The following is a 26,160-nucleotide window of genomic DNA, read 5'->3' as shown; positions in this document are numbered from 1 at the left end:
GTAACTATGCTGATAACCTTGTTGCTTATAATATGTTTGCTTGTATTAGCTATGATACTGCGCATGAGAACACGGCACTAGAAATAAATATTTCAAACTTGCACGTGTCTTCATTTACTCCTGATTTTGGACTGGTATGATACTATAACAAAAGAATGTTCGTGTGTTCCACGTTACCTGAGGTATTCTAAGTTCATGTTCTGGGTTGTCTAATCATTGGGGGTATGGAAGAACCAATGAGACACTGATTGCTAGTCTGGTAGGGTATTTTGGATACTAAGGTGAGTTTTGGCACACCCTAATTCACTGAGTTTCCAAGTCTCTGTGCACAGTTCTGTGTAGGAGCAGAATCGCTGCGACAATCTAAAATGATGAAAAACACTGACATACTTTCCTAGAAAGAGAATTACCTTGCAAACCAGTATTTTATTCTCACTCTGCAAGGATCTAGTCCTTGCAACATCTTAAACTTTTATTTAAGACTTCTTTTACTATACTGTCGTAAACAATTGCGTAAAATATCAATAGATTCCTGTCATATATTACAAATACTTCTACAATCCCAAGTATACACTGGGAATTTAGGACGTCTCCCTAGAACTTCATCAGCTATTAGTTCTTTTACATTTCTAGGAACCATCTTCTTTCTCAATTGGACAACAATTTCTAACCTCGACCACTGGTATCAACTGCAAGCAATAATGTATTGGTTTGAAAATAACTCTCTTCATTCAAAAAAGGCTCTGAACTTGAACTGTTTCCATTTACCCCCCAAAAAAATCACTAAAGTTAGTTATGTTAATTACTCTTTTCTTATTACTTTTGGCCTTCATAAAATGTATTGGCTTATCTAGTGATCGAATTCTGTTTAAAACTAAAATGAATTATTTCCTTTTTAATTCAAAAGCCTTCTCTGCAATAGTTTCAATTTCTTTCTTCTTTTTATAAAATGCTGCTCTTATTTTGTATTTCTTCACATCTTTCAACAAATTAAAGACAACTCTATTGTAAAACATCTTTATAATTTCTACATACGGACTTTTCCTCCTTTTACCACACATTGTGTCTTTTGAATGTGATTTCCCATTACTTACGTTTCTTTTCTACTTATTCTTTTTTGTTGTTGAGGCATTCTTTTTACTGTCCACAATGTGCACACTGTTTCTAGGCTTTGACATTTTTTAAATAAAATCTTTTGTTCTCTTACCGCAAGACTTTTTCTTTTTCCCCAAATGTTGTTGTTCATCTAATTCCTGCTGTAGAGATTTCTTCAAATAATAGTCCCTTTCCTGTTTCCTCTTTTCTGTTTTTCTAGCCATGATACGTTTATTTTAATGATGAACAATATCTGTCAAAAATAAATATATATATTATTTAAATAAATCTATAAAATATACTATTCTATTACTAAACAAGCACATTCTACATAAAAACCATTTCAACACTTACTTTTAAAATTACAATTAATTTACTGAAGTACACAGGCACTAATTGAATAATTTTTGGAATGAATAAGTGTTATACAAATGCATACACAGTGAATAAGTACCTAGAGACTGGTACTTCACAGCACGGTGACTTTATAAGTGCTTATGTTTCAGCAGAGTGATTAGATAAGGACATGCTTCTGTCAGGATGATTGTAGTAGTGGACACAGACTCAGTGTGATTCTTGACTTGCATGACTATTACCTGGATGTTTGCTGGACTCAATCAATAGTCTGCAGGGACTTAGGGGACTGCATACATTGTGCACATTTGACTGTACCTCTACTTATCGCAATGCCGGAGTCATTGTGCAAGTGCATAGACAGTGACTGGGTACCTAGAGTACTGGTATTTAACAGGAAGGTGAGTTTATAAGTACTTATGTTTCAGCATAGTGATTAGATAAGGAAAGTTTATGATTGTACCGCGGCACTCAAATATTTATTACACATAGGAGCAAATGCTTCTATGGCAAAAGTTTATCTGTCTTAACCTTTTTAAGGAATTATGACTAGCAAAATTCACAATGTGTAGTCCAATGAAATTATCTCTGTGAATAGAGAACATCCAAGACACGAGATGTATTTGTTAATTTAATATCTTAGTTGGTACAGATAAATGAATCTTAACCAATATTGTAGTACAAATTGACAAAACTTGTTTGTAGAAGTTCTTCTGACAAGGAGTATATACAATGGACAGCCGACACGTGTTTCGTTACTCAAATGTAAGTTCCTCAAGGCTGCAAACAAGAAATACATTGATAAACAATCATGTTTCATCATCAATTTGACATGTTGCATACTATGCACGAAAAGATTCCTTTATCACCCCAAAAGATGAAAAGTAAAAACATGAAATAGGATGGTCAAAGTAAGATAGGGCCCAAAAGAATGATGAAGCAAGCTGTGATGTTCTCTAATGGAGAATAGTATACCCGTGATGTGATGTTTGATGAACAGGAATTGAACAAGTGTTTAGGCGGAAATACAGACATTAGGTGAATAAAAATGAGTGAGGTAGAAACCGCATAAAAATTTTTAAAATACAAAGGACGTGAGTAAAAAAGTAAAAAAGTGAACCACGAGTAGAGACCCCCTGCATATTTCCTAGATCCGTACAGTTCTAGAAGATCAAGTTGACTTGGAGTTTCAAGCGACCTTCTCTCGCGAGTTAATCTCTCGCGAGACTACGCTACGATCGAGACAAACAAAATATTCAGAACAAATGCGCTGTGGAAACGCTGATTCCAACATCCCTCCTTGCTCAATTATTTTTCAAGAGAAGGTCGCTTGAAACTCCAAGTCAACTTGATCTTCTAGAACTGTATGGATCTAGGAAATATGCAGGGGGTCTCTACTCTCTAAAAGATTGAATTGTCCTGAGGATGGCCTTAAGGATATAACAACTACAAGGCCGAAACGTCGACTTTTCTTGTCCATATCTTTGAAGTTTAAATAATTTAGACAACTGAATCATTGTTTTAGGCTATGCGAGATTCATTGTTACCAATTTACTAAGAGTGGACTACAACACAAGTGGATGTGAAGAAAAATTCATTTGTTTCTTATCCATTTGTATTTGATGAATTTGTTTTTCTTATCTATTTGTAACAGTACCCCTTTTTTAACACAAATATATAAAAAGATATTGTCAATCAAACTCAATACCCATGTAGCTTTTCTTCTTACATATTTTGATTATTGTGTCCAAACTTATGGGACAAATCACAATAATAACAGGTTTAATTCAATTGAGTTGATCAGAAGCACATATATCTATGCGATCAAACACCTGTGATTCAATTTCATAAAAAAATTCCCTTGTTGGCATCTTAATTGTATTTACAAGATCATAGCAAAACACTGGCATCTTCTGACCATTGATCGTTCACTTAAAGAACATCTGACCACCAAACCCAAAATTATTCACCGAAGGAACAAAACATTGAGAGACATCTTATGCTCCAGCTTCTTGCCCATAAAAGAGAGATGACACTTGGTTACCACAAAAAAAACGTAGGTTTTTTTAAGTGTGCGCACTGTAATAAGTGCGATTTTGCACTCAACGGCTTAAAGGAGTTCAGGTACAATACAGGCATCACCTATCAAATTCGTGAATTCTGGAATTGCGATTCAAATTTCATTGTGTATTGCATTATATGTCCATGCAATCTAATCTATATTGGGTGTACTATCAGGACTGTAAAAGAGAGAATACAAGAACACATCAGAGCTATAAGAAATAATGATAATAGCTATCCCATGGAAGTTCATTTTAACAGGGCTCACCCTAACACCAGCATCACAAGAATCAGATTCCATGCGATTGCACAAGCCTACAATGACCCTAGAGGTGGCAATCGCACAGCCGCCCTTAGAAAACTAGAGGCGGAATGGATGATCCGCTTACGGGCTGTGGAGTCAGGTCTTCATTATGATAAAGAGCTACATGTATTTCTTAAAGACTGATCTATTGCCCTGACTTCCATATATATCTGAGACTGCAATCCTATCCCTATAAACAAGAGGAGAAAAAATGTACCTTTCTCGAACATCTCAAAATCGCAGGTCTCAAAATGTACCTTTTATAAATATTCTTAAAATCGCAGGACTTGGAATGTTGTACGAGTACATATCTCTACTATATGAATATTACTATAGCACTTTTCCCAAATGATATGTTTTTACTTTTCATGCATTATTGTTACAGGTTTTTCTCTTACTTGTGAATTGCCGTTAACAATGATTGTAACCTTCCAACAGCAATGATATGCCTTTACTTTCCATGCACTTCTTGTTGGTAAGATGTCTTCTTGCCTCATTATGTCAATTGCTGTTATATACACATAAATCACAATAATTGTAAACTTTCGAAACATATTGGATGTCCATCATTGTGGGTATAAAATGTTTTGCCATTTCGGTTTATCTATTTTCTCTCTTTTCCTTAATTCTCTGTCAATACTATCTAATGCGTGACCTGTCTCCCCTCCTATTCTCATCTACACTACCAATTGTATTGCATACAAGGATCTTTCTTCACTTCATTTGACCTATTCCAATATGTCCGCCCGCCCGAACTCCAAAATTAGACCAGACTTTCCTAACATATCAGCGAACTTCCGCTTCGGGGTGATCCCTCTTCTATGTTTAGTGCTAACCATCGACATAAATTAAATCCGAAAGCCGGGTGCGGCTGTCTGTTCACTGATACGTATAGAGACACTTTTCTTCCTACACGACGAAATGCGGCGGCTTTTCGAGTAAGTACCTATGTGATTCCGGGAGCTTCTCCTTAATTTAATTAGCCTTTACAAACTCTTTTCTTTTACTGGATTCTTTGCCGATTCTGTCTTGAGTACTTAAACATTCGTATTCAGTTGGCGTTCTATACGTCCATGTACGCATCTAAATTTGGGGTTATTATGCCTTATCGACTTCATGCATTACTTGATTACTATTTGAGTGTTACGACTAACTTCTTCCAAATACTCCATCTGCAATACCCTTCAGTTTTTTCATTTTTTAGGAGCATATCATAGCTTGTGGCCATTACGTTTCGGGCTCTATAATGGTAAATATATGACTTACAACCCTCTCTTTTAATCTTGTAATGGATGCTTTCAATATGTTGTGCCACACAAGTATTAAATGGGACCACTCATTTTAGGCACTACTTACGATCACACTTCGGAACTAAACGTTTTTTGAATATTATCCCACATGTTACTCATGCTTTTTTTTTTTTTTGTCCTCATTTGCCACCTTAGGTCTTTTAATGGCGAGATCAGGTTACTGGCGACATGCTGTCTCAGTTTTACAACTGGTAGGGACCGAAATGGAATGTCTGTGCCTCATCCCTCAGCATTGTCGCTTCACCCACATATGATCCCAGTTAGAGCCATGCGGAGAGGTGGAAGTTACAGCCAAACAGAACCGTTTTGACAACCGGAGCTTTAGCAGTACCCAGGAATTGGGTCTTGATGGCATAATCATTGGCCCCGGGGGGGGAAAAAAAAAAATACCCCGTCACTCAATGAACCATATTCAACAGTTGCCAAAAAGCTCTTTTATTTGGATTTCCGGACCTAGCCAGGTCTAGTCTGGAAACCTGCAAGGCCGAGGGATACCAATTATCTATGGAGGGAGATAGCGGGTCTTTCCATTTTTTACAGATCTCCCTTCTCGCAAGCAAGATGGCGTAGAAAACTAACTTCTTTGCTGGACTTGGAACACCTTCTAAAATTCCAAAAATCACAAGAGGGAGGTCAAGGCCAATATTGAAGCCAAGAGATGAAGATAGGGTCTTACTTAAGGCCTCCCAAAACACGGACAGGTGGGAACACTCAAAGAACATGTGAGAATCAGAGGCGGCCTTCAACCCACATTTAGGACAGGCTACTTCACTCCCCTCAGTGAATTTTGAGAGCCTAAGAGGGTAGTAATAGGCTCAATGGATTGTAAAAAGGTGATTCCTGCGTAGCCATGCCGGCTTGGCAACATCCCACAACATCTTACATGATTCACTCCAGAGGTCTTGCAAATGACAGTCACTTGTAAGTGGAGACCAGAGCTCATCCGGTAGCAGAAATACGCCATCCGTTTCGTCCAAGATCAAATTGTACCATATTGAGATTTCCTTCTTGCCAGGGGGTTTATCCACCAATTGAGATATTAAGTAGCTATGTCCTCCTAGAGGAAGTTTGCTTGCTCGGGTAGGCCGAGAGGTGTATGCCCGGGACCAGCTAGATATTTGCATATACTTAAGCCTCGACAAATTTGGTCCAATTTTGTTTTTTACACACTCCCAAGGAAGCAGATCCCCCTCGATAAATAAGTTGCCCCACACTTCTAGACCTGCTTCTTTGATCGGCACTGCAAGCCTATCCCCCAACCATGAAGGACTTTCCGGAAGATCCCATAAAGGCGTCCTATTACCATAGTAGCTTATTTTTATAGATTTAGTTAGCTGGGCCCACATTTTTGCCGTCCCCTGTAAAATCTTCAATTTGATTTTTTTGAAAAATGTGGGATCCCCAAATTTAAATAAAAAACTTGACTGGCTAACCTCCTCTCCGTTAAGCAAAGTTGAATACAAGATCCCTACCCCAGAATCTGACTGCACTTTTAACAACATCCTGGCGTGGGTGAGCTGAAAAGCCCATGCGTAAATCTGGAGGTCTGGGGCTGCAAGCCGCCCCCTTTCCTCTACGCCTCCTAAGCTTCTTCCAGGAAATTCTTGGAAGCTGCTTATTCCAAATAAAAGTGCTAATATCGGCCTGTAATTTTTTTTATTAGAGATGGATCAAAATATAACGGAATGGTATTAAATAAAAAAGAAATCTTAGGCAAAATAGACATTTTAATTAGGCTAGACCTTCCTAGTAAAGATAGGGGAAGTTGTGCCCACGAATGCAGCAATTTACGACACTCCTTTGCGACGGCCGCGAAGTTTATTGCAGCAATCTTGTTTATATCCTTAACAATGTTAATGCCCAAATACCGCAACTTAGTGCCAGGTCGAATAGTAGTGGTAGGTGGATTCCAATCCACATTCCACGCCATCAGCTCAGTCTTTGACTCATTGATTTCATACCCGGACACTTCTCCAAATTCCGAAGCCTCCTTAAGGATTGCAGGAAGGGCAGTATGAGCCTCTGACGTAAAAACGAGGACATCGTCCGCGTACAGGGCCACCTTTTCCTCCCATCCCCTGTACACAAACGACTTAATGTTTACATTATGCCTTAGGCATTGGGCAAACGGTTCAATATATAAATCAAATAATAACGGGGAGAGGGGGCAGCCCTGCCGCGTTCCCCTCGAAATGTTAAAAGGCTCAGTTAAAGCACGATTAACCAGGATACACGCCTTGGGGCTCTGATATAAAAGACTAATGGCACGACGGAATCCCCCACCAACATTGAACTTAGCCAAGGCCTCCGACAGGTACAACCAATTCACCCTATCGAAGGCCTTGGTGGCATCCAACGTAAGAATAGCCAAGGGAAGGGACACCAGTGATGCCATGTCAATCGCCCCGATCAAATCAAAGGTTAGTTCATAAAGCTATTGACCCTTCACAAACCCTTTCTGATACGAGTGCAAGATCTCAGGGGCTACTAGTGCCAACCTCCTAGCGAGAACTGCGGCAAACATTTTATAATCGACATTCAAAATCGAAATAGGTCGATACGAATCAAGAGATAAAGGTGACTTCCCTGGTTTTAGAATCAACGTTATAGAGGCACTGTCCCAGGATGCTGGGGGACACGTACCATCCAGTAGGATTTGGTTAAATAATACTGCCAAGAAGGAGACTAATTCCTGCTCCAATACTCTATAAATTTCAACAGGCAGGCCATCCGGCCCCGCCGCCTTCCCCTTCTTGGCATTCTGGATAGCTGTCCTGACTTCATCCTCTGAGATTTCGCTTTCGAGGATCTCACTCTGCTCGATAGAAAGGGTTGGAAGGGTAATTTGGCTTAGCCAGTCCTTAATATGTTCAGGATCCGGATTCTTATCCTCCTGATAAATGGATTGAAAGAAGTCCCTAAAGGCCTGCCTAATATCACTATCGGAGGTGAGGGAGACATTATTGACAGTGATTGCGTCGATGTTATTGCGGACCTGGTCCGTTTTGGCTTTCCATGCCAATAGCTTCCCCGCCCCCTCGCCATACTGAAAGTGGGCAATCTTACTAGCCTCCCATCTTTCTAGGATTCGCCGATTTAAAATTAAACCTAATTGGGCTTTCAGAGCGAGTAAGTTGCTACGGAGAGGCGTCCGAACATCGTCCGCTGAATCCACATTGGCATCAATGTCTAGCTGGATCTTAGCTATATCCACCTCGACGAAGACCACTGCCTCCCTGTATTCCCTCCTTCTATAGGACACCTTGCCTGTAATGAGACCTCTCAGGAATGCTTTTAGAGAATCCCATATAACTCCATTGTCTGCTGATCCTGCATTTACCCTCAAAAAGTGCTGTACTTCAGTTTTAAGAAACAAAGTGTCCTCCGGATGAGAGAGTAGGGAGCGGTTAAATGACCAGCTCCTAGTTAATACTTTAAGAGGCATTGCAAGCTCTATAACTACAGCCGAGTGGTCAGCTAAGTGTAGAGGGAGATATTTAATACTCTTTACGGATTCTACTAATCTCTGTACGGATTCGACTAATCTCTGTACGAATTCTACTAATCTCTGACTAATTAATATAAAGTCGATACGCGACTGATGGTGGTATTTATAATTCTTAAAAGAGACACCCTGCTGCCTACCCGACCTTACCCTCCAGATGTCCACATATCCAAACTGTTTCATTGCAGCTAACAAGAGGGTCCTGGATTTTGACGGGGTCGAAGATCGATTATATTGAGATTTATCCAAAACTGGATCCAACACAATATTAAAGTCCCCAGCAAATATAATTGGCTCGGGAAAAGACAAAAGATGGGAAAAGATTGATTCCAGGACCGATGGATCGTCCAAATTAGGGCCATAGTAGCCCACCAGTGTGAGCTGTACACCAAAAATGATGAGCGAGGCAATAACCAATCTGCCTCCTGGATCCACTTTATTAGATATCAACCGGGCTTTTAACTGTTTCTTAAAAAACAAAGACACTCCCTTAGTATTATTAGTTTGAGAAGTGGAGACTGAAAAGTCAATCCACTTATTTTTCTTTACCAATACCTCAATTTCGGGCTCAGTCAAGTGGGTCTCCTAGAGGATAATGACCTGCGCATCCATATCGCGCAGATACTGCAACAGCTTTCCAGCCCTAGGTTTGGTGCAAAGGCCATTAACGTTCCAGGATATGACTTTTAGATTACTCATGCAATCTGACCCAAACTCCACCTATCCCCAAATGAAACCTAAGAAACCTAAAAGTACTTATACCATATCCTAACCGCAATAAGTGCAACAGAACAACATAGAGAACCAACTGATCCTTATAACAGAAAAAAACAAAAAACAGGCATATGAGGATTTTCTTAATTTTTAACCCCCCACTTCCCCCTTTCTCCCCCCTACATCCTCCCCGCCTCCCATAGAGAACCCTCAGTGTATCTAACCGGATCAAGTCCAGTAGATGGCACCCCACCACAAGCTCCCGCTAGTCCACCCAAAACCTGAACCATACTTACTACCCACGTGACCTAAGTTGAAAAACAGATGTCTCATTTTTTTTTTTTTATTTCCCTTTTTTTTCCTGTTTTGTTTTACTTCTTCTTTATTAGTTATGTTCCTCCTCTACTCAATACCACTGTTCTCCCACCTCCCTAAAGCAGTTTAGCTACACTAGTCTCATTCTCTAGTACGAGAACTAGAAGGAGAAAAGAAAAAAAAGTTTTTAGCGGCAACAGATAAGTTCTCTATAAATGGTTAATTATCCTTTAGGAATATTTGTCCTAAATCCACCCAGCTCTTTGTTTCTTTCGTCTCTTATTAGACATCAGTACCTCACACGTTTTATACAGACGGATTCATGGACCACAGCGACATTTGATTTTGGGAACCCTTAATACTTTTTGCCGTCGTACTCTCAGGTAATATAGGACTAATAAGTTCCGATTATGGATGGGCTTCTTCTCTTATGTTCTGTGTGGATTAACATATAGCAATCATTGGACCGTGAACAGTTTATACCTAGGTATCTGTTTTTAGTAGTCCATATCCGTCGTACAGTGGAGAGATCAGTCTTCTTATTTAAGCATAATGTGGGTTCGAAAAGATTATGCTTTGAACTTTTTAGACTAATTATATATCTAATGTATTTCTTAATTCCTCCTTAGGCCCATTTAATTTGTTTTGGCACATCACCAGCTCTCTGGGACTGGACATTATACAAAATATACTATAGAATTAAAAGACTAATTTTCTTTTTAAACAGGTAACTTGAGTTCTGACAGTATTGGCACGTACCGTGTTTTTTTCTTTTGAACTGACAGTGCATAACAGCACTAATAGAAAAAAGAATATTAGATAGGATAACATGCTTACATTATTTCTTCAGGATTACAAATTTGGATAGTGGTGGAGGAACAGTCATCTAAGAAAATAGAAATATCAACGAAATTCTCCGAGGCTCTCTCGGTTCTTTCACCAAGGTATATAGCAACATTACTTTTACCTATGCTATGAATAACCTCTGACGTCGTATTTTGATATGACAAATTAGTCTCCTGCTTGTTGTCCGTCTTCTTAACAGGCCAACTTACACCTCTACCTTTGCGAAAGCTTTAGTAGGACTTCTGGATTCTGAGAAATAATTGAAAAGGTATTAACTCGCAAAGCTCTTTCAATCTAATTGGTGGGCATTTATCTCACATCTCGTGGTTCACTTTTTTACTTTTTTCCTCACGTCCTTTGTATTTTAAATTCTTTATGCTGTTTCTACCTCACTCATTTTAATTCACCTAATGTCTGTATTTCCGTCTAAACACTTGTTCAATTCCTGTTCATCAAACATCACATCACGGGTACACTATTCTCCATTAGAGAACATCACAGCTTGCTTCTTCTTTCTTTTGGGCCCTATCTTACTTTGACCATCCTATTTCATGTTTTTGCTTTTCATCTTTTGGGGTGATAAAGGAAGCTTTTCGTGCATAGTATGCAACATATCAAATTGATGATGAAACATGATTGTTTATCAATGTATTTCTTGTTTGCAGCCTTGAGGAAGGTACATTTGAGTAACGAAACACGTGTCGGCTGTCCATTGTATATACTCCTTGTCAGAAGAACTTCTACAAACAAGTTTTGTAAATTTGTACTACAATATTGGTTAAGATTCATTTATCTGTACCAACTAAGATATTAAATTAACAAATACATCTTGTGTCTTGGATGTTCTCTATTCACAGCTATAATTTCATTGGACTACACATTGTGATTTTTGCTAGTCATAATTCCTTAAAAAGGTGAAGACAGATAAACTTTTGCCATAGAAGCATTTGCTCCTATGTGTAATAAATATTTGAGTGCCGAGGTACAATCATAAACTTAACTTGTTTTGTTAGATCCCCTAGGGGACTGTGACAAAAGTGGACATCTGTAGTAGTGGGATGTCGTCGTTACCTTGAGGGGCACCATCAATATAAATACATTCTCTGGAACAATTTAGACTGCCTTAACGTATTTTGCAATAATTGGTAGTGCGACAGCCTATACCACCACTACTGATCTCATTTGTTTTTGATTAGATAAGGACATGCTTCTGTCAGGATGATTGTAGTAGTGGACACAGACTCAGTGTGATTCCAGACAAGCATGACTATTACCTGGATGTTTGCTGGACTGAATCAGTAGTCTTCAGGGACTTAGGGGACTGCATACATTGGGCACATTTGACTATACCACTGCTTATCCCAATGCCTGAGTCATTGTGCAAGTGCATGGACAATGACTAGGCACCTAGAGTGCTAGTAGTTGACAGCAGGATCAGTTTAGAAGTGCCTATGTTTCAGCAGAATGATCAGACAAGCATATGCTTCTGTCAAGGTCATTGTAGGAGTGGACAGAGACTCAGTGTGATTCCAGACAAGCATGACTGTTACCTAAAATTTGCAAGATTGACTCAATAGTCTGCAGGGGGTTAAGGGACCCCATACAATGTGCACATTTAACTGTACCACTTGCCAGTGTAAATACCTGAGTCATTATGCAAGTGCATAGACAGAGGCTGGGTACCTAGAGTGCTAGTAGTTGCCAGCAGGATAAGTTTATAAGCGCTTATGTTTCAGCAGAGTGATTAGATAAGGACATGATTCTATCAGGATGATTGTAGCACTGCACACAGACTCAGTGACATTCCAGACAAGCATGACTATTACCTAGAGTTTTGCAGGACTGACTCAGTAGTTTGCAGGGACTTACAGGACCACATGCATTGTGCAAATTTGACTTTACCACTGCTTGTCTCAATGCCAGGGGTCATTGAGCAAGTGCATAGACAGTAAGTAGGTTCTTACAGTGCTAGTAGTTGCAGCAAGGTGAGTTTATAAGTACTTATGTTTAGCAGAGTGATTAAATAAGGACATGCTTCAGTCAGGATGATTGTAGGAGTGGACACAGACTCCGTGTGATTCCAGACAAGCATGACGATTACCTGGATTTTTGCAGGACTGACTCAGTAGTCTGCAAGGGGTTAGAGGACTGCATACATTGTGCTCATTTGACTGTACCACTGCTTGACTCAATGCCGGAGTCATTGTGCAAGTGCATATACAATGAATGGGTTCCTAGAGTGCTAGTTGTTGGCAGCAAGGATGAGTTTATAAGTAGTTATGTTAAAGCAGACTGATTAGATAAGGACATGCTTCTGTCAGAATAATTCTAGCAGTGCACACAGACTCTGTGTGATTCCAGGCAAGCATGAATATTACCTGGATTTTTGCAGGACTGATTCAGTAGTCTGCAGGAAGTTAGAAGACCGCATACATTGTGCACATTTATTTATTTGTATTTATTTATTTGCTTATATAGCGCCGGACTCGACCTCCGAAGGGGTATCTCCGTGCTTGTGTTGCCCTGTATGCTCAAATTAGAACTGAGAGGTGCACTGAAGAGATTAGACTGTCTGGAAAACATGCGTTTTAAGGGATTTCCTAAACGCCATTCGACTGTACCACTGTGGTCTCAATGCCCAAGTCGTTCTGCTAGTGCATAGCCAATGACTGGGTTCCTAGAGTGCTAGTAGTTGACATGAAGGTAAGTTTATAAGTACTTATGTTTCAGCAGAATGATTACATAAGGACATGCTTCTGTCAGGATGATTGTAGGAGTGGACACAGATTCAGTGTGATTCCAGACAAGCATGACTATTACCTGGATTTTTTCAGGAGTGACTTAATAGTCAACAGGAGGTTAGGGGATCGCATACACTGTGCACATTTGACTATACCAAACACAGTACATAGAGAATTTATAACTATTTAGGTATTACTACACTGAATGAATAAGTGTATGGTGCTCAATGGGTGATTGAAGGAGTGTCTCAGTACTAACAAGGCAATACCTGCTCACCAAGCAAACTCTTTATAGAATAAAACTACTGCATGAATCTCTACTGCTACCTCACCTTTCTACTACTACTTTTAATAGGACACGTAGCCAAATACAAAACCGAAACCTTTCACATTTCTCTACTAGAAGTCTCACCATATCACTGAAAAACATAAATGAGTATCTCTCTTCAAAACATCTACACCACATAAATTCATAATACTAGCTTAAAATTAAAACCAAACACCAAAAGTTATGTTGCATATTTCAACTATACCTCTTTGGACACTTATAAAAACTACTCTCATCACTAATACCTTAACTCGACATATACCTTTCCAATTTGAAATCAAAACCTAAAATTAAGCACTATAGTAATAATTTACATATCTGCGCATTAAAACAATCAGTCATAATCGGCAATCCCTGTTTCAAAACACAATTCTATGCAAAATGTACATTAAACAACATTTAAACACATTACAAAAACTGCGATAAATATTTCTTCATTAGAAAATGACTAACTTCAAATGTTATGAATTATATTTTGTTTAAAAACAAAGGCACCACATAGTACACCTCACAAATTTATAACTCACCTTTTAAATTGATTTGTATATTATGAAGTATCTGAATCACACACCAGATTTTCTTATTCACACAATGAGTATAGTGCAGTGCTCTTAGCAAAACCAAAAAATGGCAACGTTTCCCTTTCATTCTGCACACATGTACATGTAAATATCGAATCACATTGCTTCCCAGATTAATTCAAATTCTAAGACACATTTCTATTGGTTACACATTTCAACCCTTGCCAACTGACCTCTAACTCAACCAAATTTGCTTCTGGAATTTTCTGGAGTCGCTCCTGGTCCGTACACTGTAAGCGATGGAACTGCGGATCCATATGAGACTTCAAAAGTTTATTACAAATACTTTTACCATTTTTTTTTTCATAACACACTACTTCTAACTATACCAGTGACTTGGGAAATCTCACTGCAATTACATTTTGCTTTACTATTTATAAGAAATACACATTTAAATGCCACACAACTTCCAACCCTACCTCCATCATGCCTGTTTCCATAGTAACAGTTCATGCAACACTCAACTGAACACACAGGTCACAAATTCAGCATACAATGTTGCAAATTCACTCAGCCAGTGTGCTTGACTTTTCAAAATATCAGCTTATCCTATCTAATGTACCTTTCAAACAGTTTTTACTAACCAATGAGAAACATGCTTTTTAAACACAGAAACATGCATCCTATTTTTCCCTCTATATTGTTCTCAAACCGCCAATCACTTCTCTTTTTTTTTTTTAAACTGCATCTTGTCCACTATTTTAAAGACCTCTTATTTTACCAACTGCCTAATTCACCTACAGACATCTTTTGAGTGCTTCCAGACTTCCCTTCAATATGCTTGGAGTATGGATTGTGGGACACAGCGATATTTTCTGGGGTAAAAGGTATGCTGAAAGCGGAGGTATTGATACAGACCTAGCTTTGCAAAATGTAGACATTAAATGGATTGGACAGAGGATTAAAGTGGCACCAATTAATGCCATTGGTTAAATCCTTTTTGCAACTCCAACACCCTGACCTCCTAATTGTGCACTGTGGTGACAATGACCTGGGCACTTTGACTGGGGTAGGTCTGGAAATGCTAATGAAGGACACCTTTGCAGAATTGATGTTACTTTTCCCCCAAACTGCCTTTGTCTACTCTAACATATGCCAAAGACAGAAATGGAACTGGTCCAATCACTTTTGTTCAGAGATTTAGAAAGCTAGGAAACATGTCAATAAAGCTGTTTCAGCTAATCTCGGAGATTATAGTATGGGGTCCATATACAACAACAATCAGCGTTTTAATATGGATGGCATCTACAGGAGAGATGGTGTACATTTCACAGATGAGGGAAACAGTCTTTCTCAACAACTTTAGACTCTACATAGGCACTTACATGTAGGGACCAAAATCTCCCAATAAACACAAGGGCTCCTTTTAGAGCCACCCAAGATTCAAACGTATAACCTTGATTTATAATAAAAAAAACGTACTTTTTTTTGCTGGGAGTCGCGCACTCAGCACGTTCACACCAGGGGGCCGCGCTGGGAGTCGCGCACCCAGCTTGTTTACACTAGGGGGCTGCGCTGAGCATCACGCTAGGAGTGCAACTCCATATTTTTTTGTTACAAAAAAAGGCTCTTACCACTAATTTCTATTCGCCGTAGGGACCCCATCCCCCGGGGCCTATGCACTTCCATGGGGACTGTGGGGGAAGGTTAATGCCCCCACGGTCCCGCCGGCTCTATGCATCCTCCGGGAGCCGGCATTGCTTTTCCACATGGGGAGCTGCTAACATTCAGCTCCCCGTGTGGAAAAGCAATTCTGCTCTGGATTTTGGAAGAGAGATCAGGTTTCCTGCTCTCTTCTAAAATCCAAACCAGAGTTTGCTACGGTAGGGCGTGAGACATGCTCCTGCCCTACCGTAGCAAACAGCAGTGTCCCGGGGGTGGGCACCTTGGGACACTGCAGGAGCCGGCCGTGGCAGTCCCCAGGACCATCGAAGGCTCCAGTAGGGAGCCCGGCGGCCCCCCTCACATTTGCAAAGCCCCCGGGAGGTGGTGGTCCCTGGGGCCGGGGGTCCACAGCGGACCCCCTAATTTGAATTTTAGTGCCCCAGTGAGGTGGCGGTTCCCGGGGCGTATGGGAGGCTTGAGTCCCCCCCACACAGCTGCATTTAAAAAAAATAAAAGCCCCGGGGCTGCGGGAGGCTGTGAGCCACCCGCATATATTTATAGAAAGCCCAGGGGCTGCGGGGACCTCCCTGGGCCCCCATTATTACATTTTTAAATGCCCCCGGGACCCGCTATTACATTTTTAAATGCCCCCGGGACCTGGCCCACCCAGGGGTTAAAATTAATGAAGCGAGCAAGCCCTTGCTGCGTTTTTTGTTTTGTTTGGATCCACGCACCCAGCGCGCATTCCGCACATTTTTTTAATGCTTTTTTTGGCTCTGGGGGTCCTTGTGGGACCCCCTGAGCAGGCCTAGGGGGACAGGGTGTTTCAATCCTGCCCCCTTTTCTTGTTTTACGCCTTTATTTTGCTGTTTTCTTGTGCCTCGGTTCTACTGAGGCACAAGATGGCTGCCAGCACTTCCTGGTTTGGAGTGTTGACAGCCAATTAGAATGCAGCTCGTGATCGGCAGGGTGCGCAGATCCACCGCGCCTATAGATATCGATATTTTTTTAATTTTGATTTTCTCAGCAACTACTGAACGAATTTACCATTTAACAAAGAGTTCTTTCTGAACCAAGGGCTACCTTTTTGCCAAATTTGGTGTAAGTAGTTTGGGCTGTAGCCTTGTCTAAAGTTTCCTATGGGAATTAACATAGAAAAAACATGTTTTTGAACCCCCCCTTTTTTCTCGGCCCCCCGCTTGCCGAATCACCCCGAAACTTTCAAGATAGGAGCGGAGCGGACCGGAGCCGGCCATAAGTTTAGAAAAGTTCGCGAAGATTGGTCAACCGATGCCAAAGTTATTGGGAAAACAAACAATGAGTTTCCTATGGAAGCTAGGTCCTAACTATAACTGCCTACTGGCGACCGCCATAGGTAAGATATGTGTATAATCATGCATGCATATGTGTGTGTGTGTGTGTGTGTGTGTGTGTGTGTGTGTATATATAAACCTGCACTCCTGGAGGTTTAGATTTCTCAATCAATTTGAATATTAATTTAATTAGCATCAACATTGCATCAAACGCCACCAAAGTGTTTAAACCATTGCGATCTTCATCACAGTAGCGGAATGTGTTTTCACGTGTGCTGTCGAGTCTTTCATACATGGCCATTCTGGTACTTGGGGTCTCATTACTGTTACAGCTTTAAATAGTTGCTGGGTTTACAGAGTTATTTCTGTATTATAAGGCATTGAAACGTATGTTGTCGTGCAATTGTTTTTCCTGCGAGGAGTGCATACATTAGTCATTTTAGCCAAGTGCTTATGAGTAGCTTTACTGCACTGCACCTCTCCATTTATAATCTTGCATGAATTCACAGTGGATAGTTAATACATTTAGCTTTGATATCTTAGCCCATAACAATTCTGTTCACAAAGAAATGTATTTCAAAGTCCCCAGTCCCTTTCACAAGGCACTACAATTATATCAACATAATACACAAGGCCCCTGGACCCCTTTCAATTCAGGGGTTGCATCGACATAAAGAGCATATGTATTTCCTATCTCCAACTTTAATATACGCCCTGTGAATTCTCTGAAGCAGAGACCGCCAGGGACCGCCTCATGGTAGACAGTGATCATATTCTTGGACATATGCATTTTGTCAATGCGAACCCTGAATTGAAAGGAGTCCGGGGGCCTTGTGGATCATGTTGATTTAATTCTTTTTAACTTCCCTCTCAGACTATCTTTAAAAATGCTTTACTACTCTCAAGCCCTTCCCTTCACCTTTAAACCCTAACCCTTGGCTGCCCCAGACCCTTACCCATCCCTGAACCTTAAACACCACTTAATACACTTTACTATCCCCTACCCTTACTCTTCCTTTCACCCTATATACCTTTACTACCCCAAATACCATTACCTGATTTTGAGCTCTAAAAACCCTTTCTACCCCACCCCCATGCCTTTTAACATCTTGCCATCACTCAGACAACAAGCTAACACTGAACAACCAGGTGACCGCTGTGGTGGGAATTGTGTGGGTCATATGAGGCAACTGCAGAAACTTGTACCCCTCCTGTCGTCCTCCACCATACGTACTGTAGTGCCAGCACTAATTGTGTCACAACTGGACTACGGTAATGGGTTACACATCGGGCTACCTGACAAATTATCAGGGAAGCTTCAGGTGGTTATTAATGATGCAGCGAGACTGATATTCAAACTTCCTAGAAGAGCACATGCCACACCATTGCTGCAACCACTGCACTGGCTCCCAATCAAGCAGAGGGCTAGGATTAAGGGTTTGTGTATTGCTCACAAAGGCCTACATGGAGCGGCACCTGATTACATTAAGGAACGTTTGAAGTGCTAAGTACCAGGACAATGCCACCGATCATCTGATGCAAGCTTGTTGTCCTGTCCACGGTTTTACAAATCCATCATGGGGAGCCGAGCTTTTTCAGTCGTGGTTCCTCAGCTCTGGAACAAGCTACCGGAGAGCTTGCTTAAGGAAGGCACCCTACTCACCTTTAGGAAGACACTAAAGACACTCCTGTTTATACAGGCTTGTGGACAAGCTACACCCAGTTTGAATGAGTTTCGGGATTTGTAGCCCTGGTACTGATTTATGTTCCTCACAAGCACTTGGAGACCATTGGTGATTTTAGTGCTATACAAACAAATGGCAATAGCGTAAGTATTTGATACTCTGGCAGGAAGACCATTTGGGCTGTGCCCAGGCACTTAATTTACTTCAAAGGTTCCTTTTCTGTCACTAGCAGATATCAGACGACCTCTGAGCAGGCCCCTTGTTTTGTCCTCTCAGTAAGACAGGCACCACACCCATTGGGGAGAAAGCTGGCCTCCGAACTGGTTTTCAGTGACCACAGAGGAGCGACTTCTGATTACCCTGGCTACACCTTTGGGTTGCCACACAGACTCTGCACAAAGGGAGAATGATTTCTCCGTCTTTAATGTTTAAGTTTTAATGAGCAAGGGGCACTGTAGGGTTGTTTACTGTAGGGCACGCATGAATTGCTGTAAAAGTGGGTGGAGCTGCCCCGGAAAACATTTTCCAGTAGCCAGGAGTCTCCCCCTCAAGCTAGTACAGGCATTATTTGTGACACCCCAAGACAACTTCTTCAGAACGCTATGGACCTGAGGAAAAATAGAAGTAGGACTACACCTGCTTTTTGAGCCCTGTGAGGGGACCTGAAGAGCTAGACCTGCTGGACTTGCTCCCTCTTGTATCCATGACAAAGCAGGGCACTCCTCGGGCCAGTTGGTTGGCCTCCTGTGTGGGTACATTTACTCAATAGGATGCAAGAGGCCATTTTCCTGAAGTGCCCAGCTGCCCTGTACAGACTGGACCACACCTGGACCTTGCTGGTGGTCTCTGCTGGAGTGAGTCTAGACCCCCAAGTGATGTTCCTGAGGTCCTGGGACCCTGGACTGTGTCATACTGAACTTTTACAACTCCTGCAAACCTGGAACTTTGAAGCTTCTCTGCAGCAGGAAACCCATTTCAACAGGACCTCAGTGAGAAGGTATCTGGCCCCATGAATCCCTTATCGGTCACAGCCCGCAGCCTTGTCCCACTGGAGGATTTCGATCTCCGAAAAAGACAATAAGTTCGAAGGTAAATATTTTTACTTAAATAATTAAAAATTCATATTGCTGGTTCCATTTATTAGATAATATTAAATTATTCTCCATTATTACAAATGGAAGTGAGATTTTGTTTGTGTTGTGTTTTTGACTTTTTAACTGGTTTGGTACTACTAAATGCTTCTCCCATTTTCTATAAGTTAAGCCAACATGCTCTGTGACATCGCTACCAGAGTTTGAGCTAAAGTTTAAGTTACTGACTCCTTTAACTGGATCTAACAGGATAGTGACCTTATTACATGTGGTAGATTACCCTCCTACCTAATTAATTCACTTTCTGACAATCAGTAAATAAAAAAATAAAATGAAGAATTTAAAGTATGAAGGCACAAAATAAAAGTACATCTGGGGCGTGCAAAGGAGGAGTGGGTGATGGGAAGGTGGCGTACAAGATAGGTACACGATTGAGGTAAGAATACACAACACAGTGGAGAAGCACATTAGTGATGGCAACATGGAGAGAAGCCTTCAAATAAGAAAACAATACAGAGCATGAGAGGTGAGGGAGAAGTATACTAGAGAGCAGCCCAGGCGTGCGCATTTGTAGGGGGAGCATACGAGGGAGAGCTCATCAAGTGCTTAATAAAAAAAATCCTCTTAAAGTAAGAAGTGGGAGGATACAGGTCAGCCAAATCAAAAGGAGGGTAAAGAGGTTATGCTCCTGGGAAGGGAAAAACACAAGATGGACAAGGAAAGCCATCTGATAAGAAACCAGCAAATGAGTGACAATAAAACTAATGAATGGTAGGCAATGCGTGGGTTAAAAGTTCACTCTAAGTTCTTGTTAAGCTCTCAGTAAGTTCTTATTACACCCACAATAGGTCTTTCCCAACCAGACAGCTTCTGCTGTTTTGTACGCAAGATCAAAAGAAGCATTGGCCAATTAACGTTTTGGCTCACTAACAAAGGCACTGTAAGTACAGTTGCATTTTTGGACAGATATGCCCTGGTACTCAGAAAAAATGCTGTTGCTGACAGCGCAAGAAGAGAGTGGCAGGAAAGTGGGCTTATCCATTGCCCTATGCTGTGGACAGAAGCAAAATGTAAATGCTTAGCTAGCAGGACCAGTGGACGAAGAGGGCTGATCACATGTCCCTCTGTGTATGCATGTGTGTATGTATTTTTATTAATGTTCTTTTAAAAAAATATATATATTTGCCTGATGGGACAGCTAAAGCTGTTTCTAGGCCCAGCCTGAACATCTGGAGCTCTGAATTTGGTCTTTATTGCCCAGTTGACTTGATGGTAACGGACACATTGTCTGTTTCGGAATGCACTCCCAATATTTCCACCCGAATAATACAGAGTATGGTGGGGAGCACAAGTACGTTCTAGGCCATATTTTACCAGTGCAGTTTACAGAGGCGTACTAACCTATCCACTCCAGTGGTAAAATCAAATGTTAGGCTATATTTGTTAGTGTTTAAAAGGATACCAAAAGGGCAAGGTAGTAGATCTGTGACATAAGCAGTAGCCACACACCATAATATTTTTATAACTTTTATTATCTATTTTTATTTTTAAGGCTTGGATGCTGCTTTCTACCTTATAAATGCACCTCATGAAGGAGGAAGTATGTGAAAGCACAATCAGGGCTGGCAACCTGAGCAGACACTCCAAAAACTTCAAATGGTCTTGATTTCATGTACTTTAGCTAGGCTGAAGAAAAACAATACTTTAAGTAGGGGTTCATGTCCCGAGCCCTTCTCAAGCTGTAGAACATACTCAAAGGTGGGAGAACACCAGACAGTCTATTGTAGTCCAATTGTTGCTCAGACAACAGCCAGACTTGCACCCTACACATGAGGAGAGATACGCTGCCTCTTGTTACCCTGCTGTCCGCCCCCCTCCATGCGAGCCCAATACTCTTCTTAAATTCCAGAGAGCCTTAGTCTTTCTAGTATATAGAAGGAGTCCTCCTACTGACTGTCTAGAATGTTTCCTCCCAGAACAACTTACACTGTAATTGTTTTATTGTTGGTAGTGAATGATAATTCAGGGTAAACAACGGACAATATCATGAAAGGACATTTACCCTGCTTCCATTTTTTCAGGTTGGACAGCAGTATCGCACTGGTTTGGTAGTTCTCAAATTTTTTAGTCTTAGCCCAGCTCTTTCCTGACCTTGTGAAAAACACTTTTTATATCAGTCTGCCCAAGTTGAATACCCTTCAGATATCCTATTTCAACACCCTTCCCACTCTCCTCAGTCCTCCATCTGCCAATTAGCACTGTTCTCACCTCTAGCAAGAGGCCTTTGAACTAAAACACTAGTAGCCAATAGGTGTTTGTAATTTCCTGTCCTGGACAACTCCTTTCCAATGACTCAGCTGTGTCCCACCCCTCAGAACATCAGGAGTGTTATTTCAGTTTAGTATGGCCCGCTTTAGCACATCTAGGCGAATGTGTCTGTTTCTGGACTATCACCAAGATTTATTTTTAAATGAATTTAGTGAATGATGATTATGATAACCTAATATTCTTGGGCACCTTGCCCTTTGTGAAATTGCAGTAATGGTTGTTCCAATGAATATCTCGACAATGTGCTGTTTTTAAGAGGTGCTCAATGTAGAAAGGATGTTATCTCCTGTTATTGTGGTTTTACCCATTTGCTGACTATTTAACATATGATTTAATAAACAAGGTATCTTGTTTTGTGCAGCCACCCTTAATTAATCATTTTGTGTCTTTTGCAGTACCTGTGGAAACATGCACAGACCTATCCACTTTTCCATCTACTTCATGAGGTAGAATCCTATATATTTGAATGTGTGAACCAGGCTGCTGTACATGAGGAGTTAGAGGATGAAACAAGGAGACTCTGTGATGTCCGCCCCTTTCTTGCTGTGCTTAAACTAATCACCAGGAGCTGTGATCCCGTGGAAAAGCTAGATTCCAAGATTGGTGTCCTTATAGGAAAAGGTAATTTCACATGTAGTTGCACATTTAAGAAAAGAAGAATATGGGCATGTATATTAATGGTTTAATGCCGGTTAACATAAAACATAAAAGTGTATAATACAGGGGTGTCCAAGCATTTCTGTGACATGAGCTACTACTTTCAATGGAAATCATCTTGAGCTACTAACATTAGTAGTATTGTAATAGCAACCACATAGACAAGATTTCATTAGTAGCCACCATCTGCAAGATTATGAGCAGTGATAACCTAAGTGCAAGGGTTGCCAGCAGTAATGTAATAAAAGGCGCTGTCAATTTGGAATGCCTCTACATGGGTAAGACATAAGTCATAGCTGCGACACCCGTAGCACCAAGATAATATTAGCATGTCTCCCCAATGTCGCCTATTTTATCACTCAAATATATTTAAATATATTTTGGAAGTGCAACAATTTGTCTTCAAACATAAGCTTATCTGTTCTGAAAAAGCACATATTTTCATATTGAATACATATTCTTTAATTTTAGTAAAGCTATAATAATGCATCCAAGCAAAAGGTGATTCTTTAGTAGGATGGGCTACACACAGGAGAGAGCTACCTACAGGCAGCTGGAGAGCTACCGGTAGCTTACAAGCTACTCTTTGGAGAAGCCTGGCATAATATATAACCGTATCCATTGGTCTTTATCAGCATTGGCAGATATAAGTTAAGTTACCATCTGATTTAAAAATGTGTATACTGTTTTAATCCCATACTTTTCAATGGTATCATAAAATTCTTGAATTTATTAAAATCACTTGATGGGATTTGTATGCGTTTATAACCCAAAAGTGCAAACCTGTTTAGTGTTAAAATACATTCACATATTCTGTGCAATTCGCTTTCTTGTTAACCTGTGATGCAAAATCTGGCCAACCGTGCTTACAGGACACTAGCGCCTTGCTGTGTAAAATCATGCCCATTGTCAATGGCAAATTTGTGTGAACTGCTGCATTGTATTTGCTCTAGAGAAATACTTATAACTAGGCAAAGCTTGTGTAAGCGTGGTATCCAATACCTTTGCAGTTCAGTAGGAGTGCTGTGTAGAACCAAACCTATGGATCACCCGAGTACAAAACTGCCTCTGGGGGAAGATAGTCCAGCTTTAAGTTTAAAGAAGCACTTTTCACAAATCCAGAGGTTAGTTAACAGGCAAGGGAGCTAGGACAATCGTAGCCTGCACTTTATTTTAGGGCCATACCTGGTGCTTGAGCTCATAATCTGCCCCCAGTTATTGTTGTAAATTTCACTTACTTGTGTGATTGAGACAAGCTCCTCTCTATTGTAAATTTTGCCATTATATTGTCCTATCCAAGCTTACAAATTCAATTGACTAGTACACAAATTCACAGTACAGTAGTGTGGTTAACATGCTTGATAATGCTGTTTCCTCAGTTATTTCTTTCCTGTTGGGAATGTGTACTTCAGGTCATCGTTAAGAATGGCCAGGCTACTTGAAACACATGTTTTTGTATTCCACAGATTGATGAGGTCTTTCTGAGATGTGCATGTTCTGATCCATATTCTAAGCATCAAGAGTTGGTTAGAGAGGGGATTTAATACTAGTCTATATTGCCCGAATTGTTGCTTTAAAATTTGTTGATGAGGTCTATAAATTCATCACATTCGGTGGATTTTTCTGCTAACTTAATTTTCTTATAAATGTGGAAGTCTGTATAAGTGACAGAGAATTATTAGCCAGAGGTATGCCAACTTTTGCTGCTACATTAAATCCCCAAAAAGTATATAATGAATTATTAGGCAGTTTATATATCTGTGTGTCTGTCCATGGGCAATATCTGTATGTTCACAACCCTTGCACCTGACCTATGCTGATTGCCAGTCCTCACTCCGCCGCACCCCAGTGACTCACCATGCCATATTAATGTCTGTAGATGAGGAGGAGGAGGATCTGCGAGGACCAACGAGGAGAGACTGAGGCTGGGAGTGCTGCAGCCGGGAGCATCGTAGCCGAGCCACGTTGAGCTGGGAGTCCGTCTAGGAGCTGAGACCTCTCTTCATTGTCCATCGCTGCCATTGGTCGCCAACCAATGGCCTGCATCCCTCTATCAGCTCTGCTACCCGTCATTTTCCAGTGTTTCAGGGGGCCCTGTTGTAGGGGGTGCACGGGTTGAATATGCAAAGCGGCGGCTTTCTCCTACACTCCTTAAAATTGGCAACTCAGCAAAACATGGCGAGGTGGGTGAGCCACAGCCTGAAGTTTGGAGCTAATTTTAAGGGGCTTAGGGGGGCTCGTCAACGGCGAGAGAACCATGGAGAGTTAGTCACTGCGGCGCAGGGTAGTGGCCCAATAGGTGCAGAAACAGCCAGACTAGTGTCTGATGCAGCTTACTCCTTGGCAGCACCTTCCCAACCGCTCTTCTCGTGGTAGCCCCTTTAGCCACTGCCCATCCTCATATATTTTTTGCCTCTGCACTCAGTTCTTTCTTTGCAGGTCCAATGCTTCCTGTTCCCCTTCTACTGCAGCCTACTCTCCAGTGGCAAATCACTTAAATTGCCCTATCAGATCCATCACATGAAGATCATAGGGATCCTGATGGCCTCATGAGGAAGGCATAGTTGGTACCTGCAGTCTTCAATAAGTGAGCGGACAACGTCCTACTGATCTAGAAGGAGTAAGAGGGGCAAAGGAAAGAAGCTAAAGGGGAGTGCTTGCACCCCCGGGGTACACCCTGGCCGCTCCGCTTGCCTGCCCCACTCTATTTCACATCCCCTAGTCACAGGGGCTCTAAAGGATGATCAGCAGCGGAACAAGCTGGCAGAGCAACTGAGCTGACGCTTGGCCTGCCAGAAGATATCACCAGCCTAGCTGCCCTCCCCCATGGAATGCAGCTTTCCCTAGTTATCTCAGCTAACTTCAGATATTTTATTTGCTTCAGCCACTTTAGCCATCTTAGGCTCAGGCCATTTAGTGTCTTTGCCTGTTCCCAGGGCCACTCCGGGCTGACAAAGTCCAATTAAGTTTACTTCCAGGCACACCAGAACCCATGTACTCTACAGAAGTTTCTTCCCATCCCACGGCCCAAGGAGAAAAAAAACGAGGAACAAAAGGCAGAGCGCCAAAATAGGAGCTCAGCATAGCTATTATGACGCCAGTCCAAAAGACAAGGTGCCTTTCTTTCCATTATCTTCTCGTGGGCATATTGCGCCCTTTTGCATCCTATGTTGAACTGCAATCTTAACATTGAGCGGGAGGCATTTACCTGACAAAATTAAAGGTTAACCGCTGCCACACATCGTCCAAGCAAAAACGCATCTGTTGACATTGCCTCCCACAGTACAACCATGTCCTCCCCGCTTTCTAACTCTGCACACAAGTAAC

General features: G+C 41.2%; 1 protein-coding gene across 7 annotated transcripts in view; it reads left to right on the top strand.

The window, feature by feature from the left end:
* The window catches only part of PIK3CB (phosphatidylinositol-4,5-bisphosphate 3-kinase catalytic subunit beta), a 999,444-nt gene that overhangs the window by 328,647 nt on the left and 644,637 nt on the right, over nt 1–26,160 (top strand). For all 7 annotated transcript variants that reach the window (XM_078666107.1, XM_078666113.1, XM_078666108.1 and 4 more), the window contains one exon: nt 22,572–22,797. In XM_078666107.1, the coding sequence (XP_078522233.1) occupies nt 22,572–22,797 (226 nt within the window). The remainder of the gene's footprint in view (nt 1–22,571; nt 22,798–26,160) is intronic.

Source organism: Lissotriton helveticus, chromosome 11 (genome assembly GCF_964261635.1).
Source record: "Lissotriton helveticus chromosome 11, aLisHel1.1, whole genome shotgun sequence".
Taxonomy (NCBI): Eukaryota; Metazoa; Chordata; class Amphibia; order Caudata; family Salamandridae; genus Lissotriton; species Lissotriton helveticus.
This window is presented reverse-complemented; position numbering and strand designations above follow the sequence as displayed.